The sequence below is a fragment of the Mastigoproctus giganteus genome, chromosome 13, assembly GCF_048544385.1.
Source record: "Mastigoproctus giganteus isolate SK-2022 chromosome 13, ASM4854438v1, whole genome shotgun sequence".
Taxonomy (NCBI): domain Eukaryota; kingdom Metazoa; phylum Arthropoda; class Arachnida; order Uropygi; family Thelyphonidae; genus Mastigoproctus; species Mastigoproctus giganteus.
In genome coordinates, this window is record NC_143587.1 from 106,642,360 (window position 1) to 106,659,873 (window position 17,514).

At 36.7% G+C, this 17,514-nt stretch overlaps 1 protein-coding gene across 4 annotated transcripts in view; it reads left to right on the forward strand.

Moving 5' to 3' along the window:
* pns (DENN domain containing pinstripe) overlaps positions 1-17,514 on the forward strand; it is a 371,641-nt gene that overhangs the window by 293,370 nt on the left and 60,757 nt on the right. For all 4 annotated transcript variants that reach the window (XM_090388148.1, XM_090388147.1, XM_090388145.1 and 1 more), the window contains exon 22: positions 7,286-7,383. In XM_090388148.1, the coding sequence (XP_090244274.1) occupies positions 7,286-7,383 (98 nt within the window). The remainder of the gene's footprint in view (positions 1-7,285; positions 7,384-17,514) is intronic.

Here is a 17,514-nt window from a genome sequence, read left to right on the forward strand (position 1 = left end):
TCCCACAACCACCACCACTCTATCATATAGGCCATCATCATTGATGGCCTGTATGATAGAATTCTGCAATTTATGATCAGATGTTTGAGCACATTTATCATAGACCCCCGTTCTCTCGATCTACAACAGATGCCTTGCTGAGAATTATTTTCCACCCCAATGGAATAAGTGCGGAGTGGATCCAATCCCTAAAAATCAATTTTTCACACATATCAGCCAGTTTAGACCCATTTCAGCCACCTCCAGTTTGTTAAAAACTCTTGAAAAGGCCTTACTATCCACAATTACTCACCAAATCCTCCAGACGAAACCACCTGAAATCAACTACACCATCAATAACTAACTTGGTAGCCACCACAGAATGCGAATGCATCCTCTTAGCATTCGAACAAAGAACCAAGCTTGCAACTATGTATCTTGACGTAAGTGCAGCCTTTGATGCCATGTCATTCCCTGTCTTGCTCCTACTTAAAAAGAAATTTCATATTTGAGGTGATGTGCTATGCTTCCTCGAATCTCTGCTCTGTCACAGAATACTTATTCTCCATCGGAAACAACACACCCTATCCTGTGACATTGCTGCTGGAGTACTGCAAGGGGGGTCCTGTTTGTTGTCCTGTTCTTGGCTATTATTGTACCCATTATTGCCTCTGTGAATGGTCTCTTATGCTATGCTGATGCAATTTAACCCTGGCATCAACCCTGTTCAGCTCAGCAACGATCAATTTGCAACTTAAGGATCTTGAATTGTACCTGGCAAGCTTAAACTTTGAAATCAACCCACAGAAGTGTGCTCAGGTTATATTTTCCCTTAAATCAGTGCCAACACTACTTAGTCTCACTTGGAGGGGTACCAATACCAAATGTGCCCTCACACACAGACCTTGGCATTTTATTTGACCAAAAGATGTCCTTTGTCAACTAGATTGATAAAATCAGTATCACATTTTCTCGTCTTACTGGATCTCTAAGCAGCAGGTGCTACAAGTTTGACATCCCTCATTGTTAAAAGATTCATCATCCCTACGATTTACCCTGCCATTCTCTGTAGTGCAGAAATATGGGTCTCAGCCACACCTACAAACCTTAAGTGGGTGTACATCGCTGAATACTGGTTATTGAAGATGGCCAATACCAAATTTCGCCTGCTTCCCACTACCACAACCACCTTGATGATATAAGCACGCGAAATCCCAAGGGCGAAGTCCCTGATCATGGAAAACAGGTTATTCTTCACAGGCCAGATATCATCTCCTAATATTTGGAATGCCTGCTCTTTGAGCATCCCACAGCCAAGCCTAAGATCATCACCCACACCCATGGCTCACCACAATAGGCTTGCACTCACTGACAGATTCCTTCCCAAGCAGATGCTTGTTGCCCTGAACTGTGTGGATGCTGACTTTGACAGCTTAATAAATAAATAACAAGGAGGACAGATACAACTTTATCAAGGCCTTCATTGCCCTTGATCCCTGATCTACTAAAATAGGATTGTGATGCTCCCATTTCCCACCCCCAGGTTCAAATCTGTTATCACTGCAGTCCTGCTGAAGCTGGATCTTCAAACTTGCCACTGAGTCACCTAGGTTTTCTGTATTTGTATTCTGTTTTTGTATTTGTATGCTGAATTTTGTATTCTGTTTTCCTCAAGCTCCTACATGTGAACCCCAGATGCTCATCGCCATGATGGGATATTGTGTTGTATGTAATTCTGTACTTCACAATAAAGATTTATTTATAGTTACTTTCTGTGGCACCAAGAATCTCTGATATGGAAGTCTGATTCTGACACTGGAGTACAGGCTCAGGTATTGGGTTGGATTGCGTAGTGCTTGATGGGTCCCTCTCTTTTAATCCTTTGTGGGCATCAACTCTTTTCTTCAAGACCTCTTATAATCCCATCATAATGCTGAATTTTCCTTTTCCTTGGAGCAAACTTGCACAAAGGCATCCCCTATGGCTGTATAGTGTGCTATCTTTGCAAAGCTATCTTTAGCTTTGTAGAGAGAGAGAGAGAGAGATCACAAGTAAAACACAGAGCAGCAATGCTGATTCATAGGAGAATTGCCCTTGGAAGTTTCCCCTAACCAAAGCATTCTTACTACTTTGAGCCCTTTGCTTTGCTGCTCTAGTCTGAGGCAGGCATGATTTTAGTCTAAATTTAATTTATAAACAATACACCAATCATATTTATATTGCTATAAACAGTGGTGAGCTGTGAATATTTTAACAATAGGCTCGCAGTTTTGCCTACATTTTAAACATCCTTGGGGGGGGATACCTATTCGAGTAAATCTGATCGGTCGTGGAAGTGGCAGCATCTTCCAGAGACGCTTCCCACACTCACACCACTAGTCTGTGTTGAGCATTCACTAATAGTGTGATTAGAGTGTGGGACACATTTTTCGTGACCGGTACGATACCTCGAGTTCTAACCTTTTAGAATTTTTGAATAGTATGACTTCACAAATATACTTCCTGCAGTAAGTATGATTGTAACAATAGAAGTATTTGTCACATGACTGCAACAATACAAATATTTGTCAACAATTGCTTTTTTGCGTCTCGCATTTTTGTTATATTCCATTGTTAGGTTCCCCAACAGCTGTGTATGTCGTTTTAACTACAAGATCAGGTACCGCAATCAATGCTGTTTTCCAGAGACATTTAGGTACATTGCAGCTACGAGTATAGTCTGTTACTTTTGTTATCATAAATTCTTTGTATCTTGTCTTTCAGAAATTATGCAAATTTGTGAATGATCAATAAAATATTTACAATACAAAACATCTTTTATTTCGTAATCAATATATACAAATCAAAATAACCAAAAGCAACATGAAGGATGTTTCACATAAAACCATCTCCCACGCATGCGCGGCACCGTGCCGCTTTTTTATTCTTCTTTGTTTTTTACAACTAGGGAAATATAATGGATACATTTTTTTTTCTTGATGAAATTTTAATATTGCGAATAAAAAATAACATGAAATGTTTCCCATATCACAAATAACATAAAAACTATCACAAAACATTCTACAATATAAAACAAATATTACATTAAAAAAAAAACTGTTCTAGAAGAGGTACACAAAAATCACAGATTACATGAAAAAAATTATTACACAAATATTCAAGAAAAATTTATTCTAAAAATTGCCATATAGAATTTACTTCCTCAGCTCAATAGCTGAGGAAAGATTTGACATAACAATCTGGATCAAATTGAAGCAATGGTTTTTCATTTAGATGTATGGTCATCATATATCTGCAACACGTTTAATTGTCAAAGATGTTCTTTTTATTGTTGCAATATTATTTATTATGCTGAAAGTTCGCTCAGTTTCAGCACTGCTAATTGCGATGGTGTGAAGGATATTTCTGACTTTTTTAATTGAAAAGGGAATTTCACTCGATTTTAAAGATAAACTGTCCGACAAAATATCTAAAATCATTATTTTTCATGCTATGGCTCATGCTTCTTGCCATGGAAACAAAAGTTTTTCCATATTCCATGATATCATGTAGCATATGTTTAAAATTTCTTTCAATTGTTCATTGTTAATGATATTATTATTTTCTTTATTTAATTCAAAATTACTCTGTTGTATTAATAACTGATCCTTTAAGGATAAAACAATGCAGTTTAATAACTTGTCACAAGGTAATTTTTTGAATGCGTTCTTACTTTCGATTTTGATTCCTTCAAATTCTTTTGACCTCAACATGCTCTCAATTTTAGCTTCTTAATTTCCTTCAGAATTTTTCAAATCAGCAATTGCATTGATATTTTGAATAATTAACTTAACTGCTTTTGCTGTAGTGATGCTGTGACTTTGTAAAGCTTCTGAAAGTTAAGAGAGCTCTTGCAGGATACGATCATTAGTGCTAAATTGTTAAGAAATTCCAGACTTAAAAGTCAGTTTAATAATCCCGAATATTTAACTTCTGATTCAAAATGTTTACACAAAGTGGGTATATAATTCCTCCACACCCCAATTGCTGTCCAAAAGCTACAAGCTGCCCATTGTTGCCTGTACACATGCCTGACCTTTTTAATTTTCACTTCAAGTTCTTTAGCAATCATCCTCAAATTGTGCTGGTTTTTTGGAGATTGATGATATAATGCAACAGTTTTTTTTTTTTTTTTTTTTAAATTATTGCCTGTATGCCATTATATTTTGGAACATTTTCTTCACAGTGAAGGCCTTGGTGCAGTTTCAAAATCTGCCAAAATTTCACCTTCGAAAATTTATTTAATATCTTAATTGCCCTAATTGGGCCCCCCCCCCCCCTCAATGTCACTACTGTCATTGGTTCTTTGAATACTGTCGGAATCACTCAGATATTCAGCTAATGTGTTCAACTGAACTTAGACAAGAAATTTACTGCAAGGCATATGGATCCGAAAAACAGATGACTTGCTTTCTGGAATAAAGGGGAACCACAACACAGGTTGACCAGAGGCAATATCCATGTCGGGAATATGCCTTAATCTTCTGAATGGTTGTGGAAAGCATATTGACTAGTGTAACTTCTCGGTAGGTGGGATAGGTGGCTGCATAGGTTTTATAGGCACCACTAACATTTGCACTTTCTAACTGCCTAAAAGCCAGAGGTGGAACAATGCATACAAAATTAAGTCTCTCATAATCTACTCTACAGAAACTATTTTAAATGTAATTACCAAAGGGAATTCAAAAAAATTTGCTATAAAGAAGTTCGTTAAACAGAGATCTGACTGTAATTGAATCAAAAATGAAGCAATTTTAAAACACATAACTGGTCGATTGTGCCATTAAAATGTTGGGAATGGAGCCCCTTCTCACCCCACTATAGTTCTGGCTCTGAATACTCAATAATTGAATTCGGGAATTCGTTTGTAAAATAAATGATCATTTCAACAATGGGCTCACAAATTTTCAAAAAAATAAATAAATAATAAGTAATAATAACAATGGACACTATAGCTCACCACTAACTGTAAATTCATAGTTTATAAGCCTAACAAAAAATACTTATTACACTGCTAAAACAAAACTACATAGAAAAACCTCCAAGTTTTTTCTTGGATGCCTTGAATGGGTTGAGCAAGTTGAATGCTGATGGGATTCTTGCTCAGACTAAGAACCTGAGGAGGCACAGTTTCAAATTGAGGAAATATAGCTGTAGAATAGAAGTGCAGAAATTTACCTTTAGCCAGCGGGTAGTTGATTGGTGGAACAGGCTTCCATCTTTTGTTGCAGAAGCTAATAGTCTAAATAAATTTAAGGCTGAGCTGGACAGGCGTTTGGAATAAATGGAGGGGTGAAATGGGAGATTTTTTTTTTTTTGGCTGATGTTGCATAAGCTTGCTTTCTTGCATCGTATGCCTCTACTAATGCTAAAGTAGTGCCTATATCAATGCTATAACACTGGTGATGGAATTTTAATATTCTTATATTGATATTGCTACAACACATTGACTTTGGTTTTTAAACAACTTCAAAAGTCAAGTGTTAAACAAATTCACCAACTTAATCAGAGAAACGCAATAATTTTCAAGCAATAAATTAAATTTCACTTAGCAGTTCCAAAAAAGCATTGTGCAACGAAGTTGCCTTGACAGCAAAAGCCCTATTTTTGGCTGGTGCAGCAAAAGCCTTGGCTTCCTTGCACCATATGGCTAATAATGTTTCAATATTTTAGAGAGTCAGGAGCTGCTTCACTGTCATCTTCAGATTCTACCTTTTTAAATTATTTTTGTGAGTTTCATTTTATCCTTTGTACAGTTTCTAGTCCTGTTTTAAGCTTGACAACAAAAGAGCTGTTGGATTCCCCCCCCTTTGGGAAATATTGGTCACACTGTCTCTTATAAATCTGTTTTATCTGAGAAATCGCCTGCGACTTACTAGTAGAGTTTAGAGGAGAGAAAACCACCTTAAAATTTATTCCGAGTAGCTTCTCAGTATTAAGAGGCAGATTCCATTCTAGAAAAAAAAAATTTTTTTTTTGTTCTGTTCCCTATTTTTATGTATATGTACTGCTCGGCTGGTTTCTGAACAGTTAGTGATGGTGTCATCCACATTTCTTGTTGGTGTAGCCCCTTGGTATTATGAGGCAGACTTTTTGGTTCCCATTTTTGTGTACACTTGCTGCTCAGCTAGTTTCTGAACAGTGATCATGTTATCCAAGCAGCTTGAATTTTTATATGGGTAAAGCAAATTTGCATTTTTAATGCATCTTGGTTTAGCAAATTTGCTAATTGGTGAAAGTGGTGACTTTTCAGAAATATCGCTACTACTGCAAGGGACTGTTAACCTTTCTTTGCTGCATTTTTTTCCCATGCATGACAGGTGCCCTCTTTTTTTTTTATTGCTAAACATTGTTTGTACTTGATGAAAATTCCAGTTTCCTCAGCATAAAAATACACTGTGGATCACATCCTGCTATTAATGTTTGTAAATTAGTATTCGAGTTTCTTGCATCATTATCAGCATGTGCTGTTTTTTACCTACAGTTTTAAGAGTTGACAGATTCCCACTCTTTGTGAACTTTTGTAACCAGAAATTGGAAGCTGGGAAAAGTTATCCTGTGTGTGTGTGTGTGTGTGTGTGTGTGTGTGTGTGTGTGTGTGTGTGTGTGTGTGTGTGTGTGTGTGTGTGTGTGTGTGTGTGTTCTAAAGGAATTATGGCTTTGAGCATCAGTATTGTGTCTGTAAATGTCTATTTGCAGTGGTGGCTAACTTGGTCATGGTGGGCATTATGTTCTGGACATCCTCATTTCAGTCTACCTGTATGGTAGTTGCTTTTTCCACCTAAGCAAGTGAAAAAAGAAGAAAGGATGAAGAGTGGAGTAAAGTGTAATGCATGAGAGATTTGATAAAGAAGTTTTGCTATTAAGAGGTGGAATGCCATAATAAATGTATTGGGTAAAGTGCCTGTCTGGCAACCTAAAGGTAGCGGGTTCGAATCCCGCCTCGGGCTTGGATCAGAGTAAAATGCAAAAACTTTGGGAGGTGCATTATGGCCACAGAAGCTGATGCACTAACAAAAAAAATAACAAATAAATAAACGTATAGTATCTCATCAGGACCAAATAAATACCTTGCAAAATGGAAGTTTTCATTATTATGGGAGTTTTTTTATATAACATGTAACATTTGATAGTTTGACTCTAACTCTAGCAGTTTCATCTTTTGTGTTTTTTTCGAGATTATAGTATTCCAGAGAGCAAATTATTCTGCAGTCAGATATATTTGTGTGTATATGATTTTTAAAATTAAGTTATTTATTTTTATTAGATTTCCATGCGGAAGATGGCTTGGAAAGGGGGTTGATGATGGAAGTACAGAGCGACTTCTGGTAGGAGAAATGGTTCCTCCAGATATTGACAATGAAGGTTAGTCATTGAGAAATGAGATATAAAGTTTCTCTTTATAATAGTTATACAAACTTAGAGCAAAAAAAGAATAGATGAAGTGGATGCATATAAGTATAAAAAAATTAAGTGAAAATATTTTAAAACCCTACTTGTCTAAAAATTGGGTGCAATTTGATTAGGACTGGTGTACTCCCTACTTTTTGTGAATACATCCTGTGAAAATTTGAAATGGAATACTGCATTGCAATGTGCTGTGGGAGGAATGTTAGTGTACCATGTTTTTCTATAAAGCCTTAGGTGGTAAATAACAAGTGATAGAGTTGTATATATACAAAGCTCTGTAGAATGGGTACAGCTTTTTGTGCTTTAATTTAGTTCATTTATTTTCTAATATGGTTGGAAATGACATTAGTTGGTTTCTGTCTCGAACAAGTTAGTGCATAGCATCATGTTAGTTCATAGTAAATCACCGAAGTAGATGAAATGCCGTTGTTTTTGTTATATCTCATATTGTGAATGCCTTCACAATGAGTTGCCCTGATATTGCACTAGTGATACTTCACTAGTGGAGAAGACTAACATTGCTTATTCTTGGTGACTACTACCACCCAGATGGCACCATTTCAAGCTTTTTGGCCTCTCATCAGTGGGTGGGTTGGTACCCTGGTGTTTACAATAAATGACAACCTAGTTAACTCCACAATATGAGATAGAACAAAAACAATGACATTTGATCTACTTCAGTGATTTACTACGAACTAACATGATGCTATGCACTAAATTGTTCGATTAGTGAATTTTCTGTAGTCTGAGGCTTTTAGCCTAAAAACCCTTTTTTGTCTATACTGTTCCACACCATCTGGCATCTCTCGTATTGTGGAGTTATACTTCATAAGTGGATTGTCACTTATTGTAACACCAGGGTACCCGCCCACCGATGAGAGGCCAAAAGGCTTTGAAATGTAGCCATCTGGGTGCTGGTATCAGCCGAGAATAAGTAACATTAGTCTTCTCTACTGGTGAAGCATTGCTTATTCGAGGTAGTGCAATATCAGGCAACTCATTGTGAAGGCATTCACAATGTGAGATATAACAAAAATAATGCTATGCACTAACTTGTTCGATTAGTGAATTTTCCGTAGTCTGAGCTTTTAGCCCTAAAACCCTTTTTGGTTTCTATCTATGAGATAAACTAAATATGTTATATATAATTAAGGATACTTTTGCCACATTAAATGGGAAACAACATGGGTTTTATTGAAACTTATAAAGTACCAGCTCAGTATCTACACTAGATGGTTAGCAAGTGATGCTCTGGGAGTCTAACTGAAATCTGTCTTCAGACCAAGTGGGACTGTGTAGGTGAAGGAGATCACAACAAAAGTGGTAGTTATTTATATAATTTTTGAAATTCAAGTTAACATTTTAATCCAAATTTCCATTATAGCAGAAATACAATTAATTTAGGGTAATGGTAACTTTTTTAAAATTATGAAATATTAACTAACAAAATGGTGCATTTTTGGTAATGGAGTACAAATATTACAATATATGGTACTAAAGTTTTTTAACATAGAATACACTTAACTAAAATGATATGGATTCCATCACATTTATTGTTAGGAAATAGAGCTACTGAATAAATGGAAAACCAGTTGAGAGAGAGGGAGTGGGAGCCAAGAAATGGTACATGGTACAGAGTGATGTTTTCACAAAGGGCCCCTTCTGGCTCCATCTCCAGCTTCATCCTGACTACTTGTACAGGAAGGATTAAAGTCAGAAGGTGGTATGAAATTAGCCTTTGGTCTGAAATTAACTAGAGAGGAATTAGTTCTGAACCAACAGAGAAATGACTTGGTAGTAAGTCAAGGGCACAGGTATAATCAATCAATGTTATAAGGGATTAAGAGATTTATAATGGGGTTACTCTAATCCAGTGTTTCCCAACCGGGGGTCCATAGAAGCTTTGAGGGGGTCCATAATATGAGCTAAGGGGTTCATGATAAAATATTATAAATAAAATAATTTGTTAAATAAAAATAATAATAATAATAAACTAATGTCATAGAAAAGTCCAGAAATTCACAGTTAGAAGATACTCGTATTTTCTGGAATCTTCTTTAGTTGATGCAAAAAAAAATTTCTTTCCATAGAAAATTCTCGAAGAAGAAAACATTATTTAAGCACCGACTAATCTAGAAAGAGTCAATCAGTCAGAGGCAGTCATTTCATTCTATAGTGAGTAATCGGCATCGTCGTGGTAATCTATTGTTTGTGTTACTGAACGTTATTGTTCTAGTGAACTATATTTCCATTAGTCCTACAAGCATTTCCAACATTAAATATTATAGGTTAATAATATTATTATTGTTTTCAGATTACCCATGGCTCGTGCAAAGAAGAAAACAAGACAATATTTGACTGAATATCTGTCGTATGGTTTTATTGAATCACCAGAGAATATCACAAAACCAATGTGTCTTATATGTGTGACTGTGCTGTCTAATGAATGCATGAAGCCAAGTAAGCTTCACCACCATTTGGAGACAAGGCACAGCGAAAAGAAAAATAAATCAGTGGAGTATTTCTGAAAACTATGAGACAATTTTTAAGGAAGAAGCAAATTGGATCAGATTTTTAGTAAACAAGCAAGCAATAAAGATAGTGATTTATTAGCATCATATGAAATCAGCAAAATAATAGCAAAATCTGGAAAGCCACATAGCATTGGTGAAACTGTCATCTTGCCTTCGATATCAGTTGTAATTTCAACAATGTTAAACAAAAATGCACGTAAAATTACCGATAACCTTCCTTTGAGCAATAACACAATATCCAGACACATTGATGAAATGTCTGAAGATGTAGAAAATCAACTTATTGCTCAATTACGAGTGAAACAGTTTGCAATGAAACTCGATGAATCAACTTTGATGGGCAATGAAGCACTTTTATTGGCATATGTAAGATGTATGGATGATAATCAACTCAGAGAGGAAATGCTTTTTGCAAGATTTCTCAAAACAGATACTAAAGGTGAAACAATATTTAAGGAAGTCCAGTCTTATTTTAGAGAAAAAAATATTCCACTCGAAAATTTAATGGCTTGTGCTACTGATGGCGCTCCTTCCATGGTCGGTAGGTACAGAGGGTTTATCACTCATTTAAAAAATGCATTGCCAAAAGTATTTTGCATACATTGTGTGATTCACCGCCAATATCTGGTGGCAAAGAGATTGAGTGGACGTCTTCATGAAGCCTTAACACTTGTAATAAAAGCAGTCAACCTCATTAAGGCTAATGCTCTTCAAGATCGTCTCTTTCGCAAATTTTGTGATGAAAATGAAGGATTTGACTGTCTTGTACTGCGTACAGAGGTGTGATGGTTGTCTAAAGGCAATTTTCTTCGTCGTCCTTTGGGACAGTATTGTATCCCAGAGAGGAACAGTTGGTTGCCATGAAAACAGACATATTTTACCTCTCAGATGTGTTTGAAAAACTGAATTCTCTTAATAAGCTGCAGCAAGGACATAATTGTGATTTAATATCTAGCAAAGAAGCCATTAATGCATTCCTAAGAAAACTCAAATTATACAGTCTTAATATCTCACGCCATGCATTTTACCAGTTTCACACCTTGCTTCAGTTAGTAGTGATTTAAAAGATGATGATTATGTTGTGTATGTTGATCATTTAAAAAAAATTTATGAAGACATGCAAGTTCGGTTCAAGGACCTACTAGAACTGAACATCCTAGATTGGGTGCTGATTCCATTTGAGGTTGCTAATTCCATTTGAGGTTTTTAGTTGCTAATGCTCCTAAAAACAAACAACGAGCTTAACGAGAACCTGGTTAGTTAAACATTTTTTTCCCTTTACACAAAATGATACTGTGTTTCATTCAGATATCATTTCTTACTAAATGATCTAGTACTGCACTCATGATCATTTCCTCCATGATTTTCCCTACTACTGCAACGAGAGTGGTTGACAGTTATCCATTTCACTGTTAGATCTGCCTTTATGTACTGGCAATACATTAGCACTTCCCCAACCTAAGGGGATCTCTCCAGAGTCCAGTGATCGCCTTATAATTAACTTTGATGGTTCAGTGTACTCTCTTGCTGCCTTCCTCATAATTACTGGGTATATATATCAACAACTTCAGGAGCTTTACTCGCCTTTAGGCCTGAAAGTTTTTCTAATAAATCTTCTGAAATTTCAATATCACTAAGTTCATGAAACTGTATGAGTGAAGCTACTTTCCAGCTTCACTCAGTTTCTTTTCACCATAAAGGGTCTTTCTGTAAATATCTATGGAAAGTACCTGTTCAGTTCATTTGCAACATCAACTTGGTTATCTAATGCTTTCCCACACCCATTACTGCAGGGTCTGATCTGGCTCATTCTTCTCTTCTTTGTATTCAAATATCTGAAAAACTTGTCCCTACTCTTTTTTTTCTTCACCATTGTTTTCTCATAATCGCCCTTTGAAAGCTTAATCTTTTCTGTAATAATATTACAGTTCAACTTGTAGTTGTTATAGACATCGTTACTTTTTATGGCTCTAACTTTTCCGTGCTGTATTTTTCTGCCCCATTAAACTGGCTGGTTCATTATTCAGTCATCTTAGGATCTTCCTTGTGCTGTACTTTCATAATGATATATATGCATTCAAGACTTTTTAAAGAGAATCCATAAATCTAATTTATTTGCACTGTTTTCCCATTTAATAAATGCCACAGCAACTTCTGCTGTCATAGTCTTCTTTTCTGAAATTAAAATCCATTCCTTTGCTTTTAACAACTGCTACCTCTCTCCTCATCATCCAACTTAGAACTTTGTTCACTTCCTGCTAATGGTTCCTGTACTCTCAGTGCTGTGATATCATCTGGTTTGTGGATGATGATCTCTTCTAGAATATTCTTGCCCCTAGTACTTTTCCAATAACAATCGTTTTAGAATCATCTAGTTCAGAGGTCGGCAACCTGCAGCATCGAGCATGTAACTCCGGCTCTTTAACTTTTAGCCTACATGTACAACAAGCGACGTATTTCTGTGAGCAAATATTTTCCAACATGAACTATATTAAAAATAAATCAAGAAACCGTCTGAACAATGTCTCTCAGCATGTTTAAAGATGAAAATTACGCACAGTCGCCTGATGTTGAGAGACTCATTCAAGAACTCAGCAGCAAAAGTCACATTAATTCATACCTAATTGGATGTTTGTTACGGTTTTTTGGTATTAATAAATTATTAATAAATAATATTTCATGAATATATTTTTTAATAAAACACCTTCCCACTCTATTAGGTTTCTTAAAATACCTCCCCTTCTCGTCCCAGCTTGAGCTGAGGTGCGACTCTTTTGATTCTTTTTTTTTTTTTTTTTTTTTTAATTAGAACAAAAATGGCTCTTCACTCAAAGGTTTCCGACCCCTAATCTAGTTGATTTAAAAATTCTGTCTCCCCCCCCGTGGTGAGTTTCCTCCTCCCACTTTCTCCAATCAATTATGGGAAAGTTGAAATAGCAGATGGTTCCAACAATCAACCACCTGCTGACTGAAGGTAAATTTCTGCACATCTGTCCTGCAACCGCCCTTCCTTTGAATTTCTGCCCCATCATGTATAGTCTGAGCAAGAGGAAGAATCCCGTTAACATTAAGCTTGCTTAATCCATTCAAAGCCTTGAATACCTCAATCAGATCACCTCGCAGATATTGATTCAGACCACAATCCGGTCATAACTGAGATCAAGCTGAGATTGAAGGCTACTAGGAGAAAGCAACCAATGAAGAAAGTTGACTTAGAGAAGTTAAAAAAATCCAGAGATGTATTAGTTAATGGAGACATGCCTTAACAAAAGAATGCAATACATCCTAGGCAGGAGGAGGGGGGGGGAGTGGTAGATCTTTAGAAGAGTTTTAAATCTGTTCTGACTGAAACAAGCTCAGAAGTTCTCAGTTATGGAAAATGTTCGAAGAAGTACTGGATGACAGATGAAATTTTGACACCTCCTTGTAGATTAGTGCAATGCACTAATCTACAAGGAGGTGAATAGATGATTAAGAACAAAAATAAAGGAACTAAAGAGAGCTGATTCACAGAAAAATGCAGAGAAATAAAAGCTCTTCAAGAAAAACATGATGATTTCAATCTTCACAAAAAGATTAGATTTCAGGAGTTAATAGAAGGAAACAACCAACTTCAGTCCGAAATGACAAAGGTGAGATTATTATGGAAGAATCAGAAAAACTGGACATGTGGACTAAATACATAAAAGACCTCTTTGCTGACAGTGAACGTGAGCTAGATGACAACAACGATGCAGTGGTAGGACCATCCATCCTAAGATCTGAGGTGAAGAGGGTGATTAAAAAAATGAAGAAGGGAAAAGCCAAAGGACCTGATGAAATCACGGTGGAAATTTCCTGACTACAAAAACATTAGCATTCATGTTGAATTATTTAACAGAATTTGACACTGGTAACATCCTTCAGTACTGGCTGACATCAACTTTCATCACTCTTCCAAAAAAATAAAAACACTAAACACCAAGACTTGTGGAGACTTCAGACTAATCGGCTTGATGAGCCAAGTCCTCAAAATGTTCCTAAAAATAATTCAAAATCAGATTTAGTTTTAGGAATTGTGAGGAGTCAATGGATGATGAACAGTTTGGATTTAGGGAAGGACTGGGTACAAGAGAAGCACTATTTTGTGCCCAGGTCATGATGCAAAGGCACAGAAATCAACAGATTGTTGCCCATCTTTATCTTTTTGAATTTGAGAAGGCCTTTGATTGAGTCCAACACACCATGCTCATCAAGATCCTTGAGTTGGGCTTTGATGAAAAGGACATCCGAATAATCAAACACCACTACAGGAACCAAACAGCATATGTTGTAGTTGATGACAGAAAACATCAACATTGAACATGGAGTGAAGCAAGGATGTGTACTCTCCCCCTCCTGTTTAACATTTACTTGGATGTCATCTTCAAGAGAGCATTAGAAGGAAGAAATGAAGAATGTCTCTCAATGGTAGAGTGATTAACAACCTTTGCTATGCAGATGACACTGTACTTTGTACAACTAATATGCATGACTTACAGATACTCCTCAATCACGTGAGTGAAGAAAGTGAAAGAATGGGCCTCGGGATTAATATTAACAAGACTAAGCTCATGGTCCTTAATGGAGCAATGCCAACACCTCCCCCTCATGTTAAATGGAAGGCTGATAGAGAGAGAGTTAACAAAATCAGATATCTAGGCTGTTGGATCAATGACAAAAATGAACCAGATATGGAAATAAAAGCAAGGATTGAAATGGCCATACAGTATTTCCTTAAAATGAGACCTCCATTGTGCAATGGAAAGTGTCCACCTTAGAATCCAGATGATGAGATGTTACGTTCTGGTCAGTTTTGTTGTATGTTGCCATGGACAGTGAAAACTAACACTTCAAAAAAACTAGAAGCATTTGAAATGTTGACATACAGAAGGATGCTAAAGATACCATGGACAGCAAGAGTGATCAATGAGAGTGTCCTGCAGTGAAAAAACCCAGGAATTGCTGAAGGACATAAAGAAAAGAAAAACGGCGTATCTTGGACACCTAATGAGGAATAGTAAATATTGCAATTCCACAGCTAATTATTGAGGGGAGAATGAAAGGAAGAAGAAAGCCTGGGAGAAGACATACATTGTGGCTTGATAACTTTAAGAATTGGACAGGATTGAACACTGAGCAGCTGTTAAGAGCTACCAGAGACAGGGGGACATTTGCCATGTGGTCACCGACCTCCATTAAGAGATGGTACACAGGAGAAGATCCCTGCTGACAAAATTCCTATGTATTATTGACAAAACTCTGAGCTCTCCTAGCTTCTCCTCTCCACTGCTCAAGGAACTTCATGTCTGATTGCACAATTACATCTAGGTCTTTTTCTCTTCTCTACCACCCTGAGTGCGGTACCACACAGTATGTTATTCTGTGATTACTGCTTTCCATATGCAGTACCTTTCATTTGTCAATGTTAAACTTCAGTTAGCACTTCTCAGCCCATCTGCCTAATCTTTCTAGATCTTATTCCAGTAGCATATACTGATTAATGTCATTAACCTCCCTGTCAACTTTCATATCATCTGCAAACTAAGACATTAAGCCTAGTATTCCTTCATCCATTATTAATAAATATAGAAAACAATAGGCTCAGCACTGAAACCTGGGGAACTCCCCTAATAACAGCAGTCCAAGCAGAGCAGTGCCCATTAATAAACACTGTCTTCTCCCACTGAACTATCAGGTTGTTCAGGCTGCATTGCCCCTTAACAAGTTCTTTGTGCGACTTGAAATATAACTGCTTTTCTTTTGAGATGGTTCTGCATTACTTCTTTAACTAGTGACTACATAATTTTCCCTGGAACAGAAGTCAAGCTAAGTGGTCTGTAATTACCCCTGTTGCCCTCTGAATTCCCTTTGTGAATTGGGAATACATTCTCACATCTCTAATCCATAGAGAACTTCTCTGAATCTCCAAGAACGCTCTCATAATCATGGCTAAACGTTTTCTATTTCCCTTAATAAAATAGGATTAAGGCGAAGGTAGCATGGTTTTTCATCTAGCAAACAGAAAAGACTGCAGAATACACACAATTTATAGACAGTATATATGGATCAATATGGCCTTAGTTACAAATTTGCTCCTTTTTTATGTTCAGCTTCAATAATTTCTCTTCCACTTTCCTTTCACTTGTTACAAAATCATTTAGTTCCCTGTTAGAATTTGATATACTTCTGGTATCCCCATCTGTAAAAAAATTCCTCTTATGTGAATGTGGATGCAAATTATAGGTTCAGCTTGTCAGCAGCCTGAGCAGTATCATCAACAGTTAAACCATTTATATGAAGACCAATGTGATTCATTCCCTTCCTTCTAGTGTTTAAGTAAGAAGTCTTTGCGGCTTTTCTTTGCATTCTTTACCAACGACTTCTCAATCTTCCTTAGCATGCCTGATCTTTTGGCCCTGAATGCCAAGCAATAGTTTCCATGCGATTTTCTAGGGTGAGTACTAGCATTTTTCATAAACCCTCTTCTGCTTGCAACGTCACTGCTTGCCTCTCTAGCAACGTTACTGCTAACCTCGCTTGCATTGTTACTGCTATATCCACTAGCAACGTACTGCTTTCTTATTTTTCTGATTGCTTGGTCACTGGCTGGCACTGCTCCTGCCTCCACTTGGCTGGGCCAGTAACCTAGGAGAAGGAAGTCTCTCCCAGGGCTAAAAGGGGCAACAATGGATTGTGATGATTATCCACCACTAGAGTCAACAGGCTCTCAACATACTGACACCTGTAAAAGGGAACACAATATAGGTCTTTCAAAAAAAGAATGAGAACGGATTCTAACAAATTGGAACCACCAGCTTTTCTGATAATGCTTTCGTTATCAATTCAGCTGCTAAGCAGACTCTCATCCTTTTTTTATCCAGCGATGTCTCGAAAATGCAGCAGATACACCAAAAATGGTAAAATTGCTTCAGTCAGGAGACCTATTAATTGGAACTATATGCAAGGCATATAGAACACATGTTGAAACACATGCAAGGCATTCTGAATTATTGTTAAAAATGTTCTCTGTGAGTGGAATCCCAATCAAAGTGATGCTACATAACACATTGAACTCCTCAAAAGGAGTAATAAGTAAGTGGGATCTGTTGAATGTCGAAGAAGAAATAGTTCTGGAATTACAAGAATAGAAAGTAACACAAGCATGGTGAATTATGAACCAGAAGGAAGATAAACTTATTCCAACACAAAATATTATTTTGACTTTTAGTACACCTAATTTGCCAACTTCAGTTAAGGCCGGGTATCTGAACTGCCGAGTCCATTCATATATTCTGAATCCCTTAAGATGTTTCAGATGCCAAAAATTTGGTCATTCTGAAACAACGTGCAGAGGCAAAATTACATGCACAAATTGTGGGTCAAAAAATCATACTCAAGCAGAATGTACAGCAGTCTGCTAAATGTCTGAATTGCAAGAGGGATCACCCAGCTTATTCGAAATCATATGATCTATGGCAAATGGAATAAAGGATACAAAAATATAAGATCGAAAATAAGTATCATACCCAGA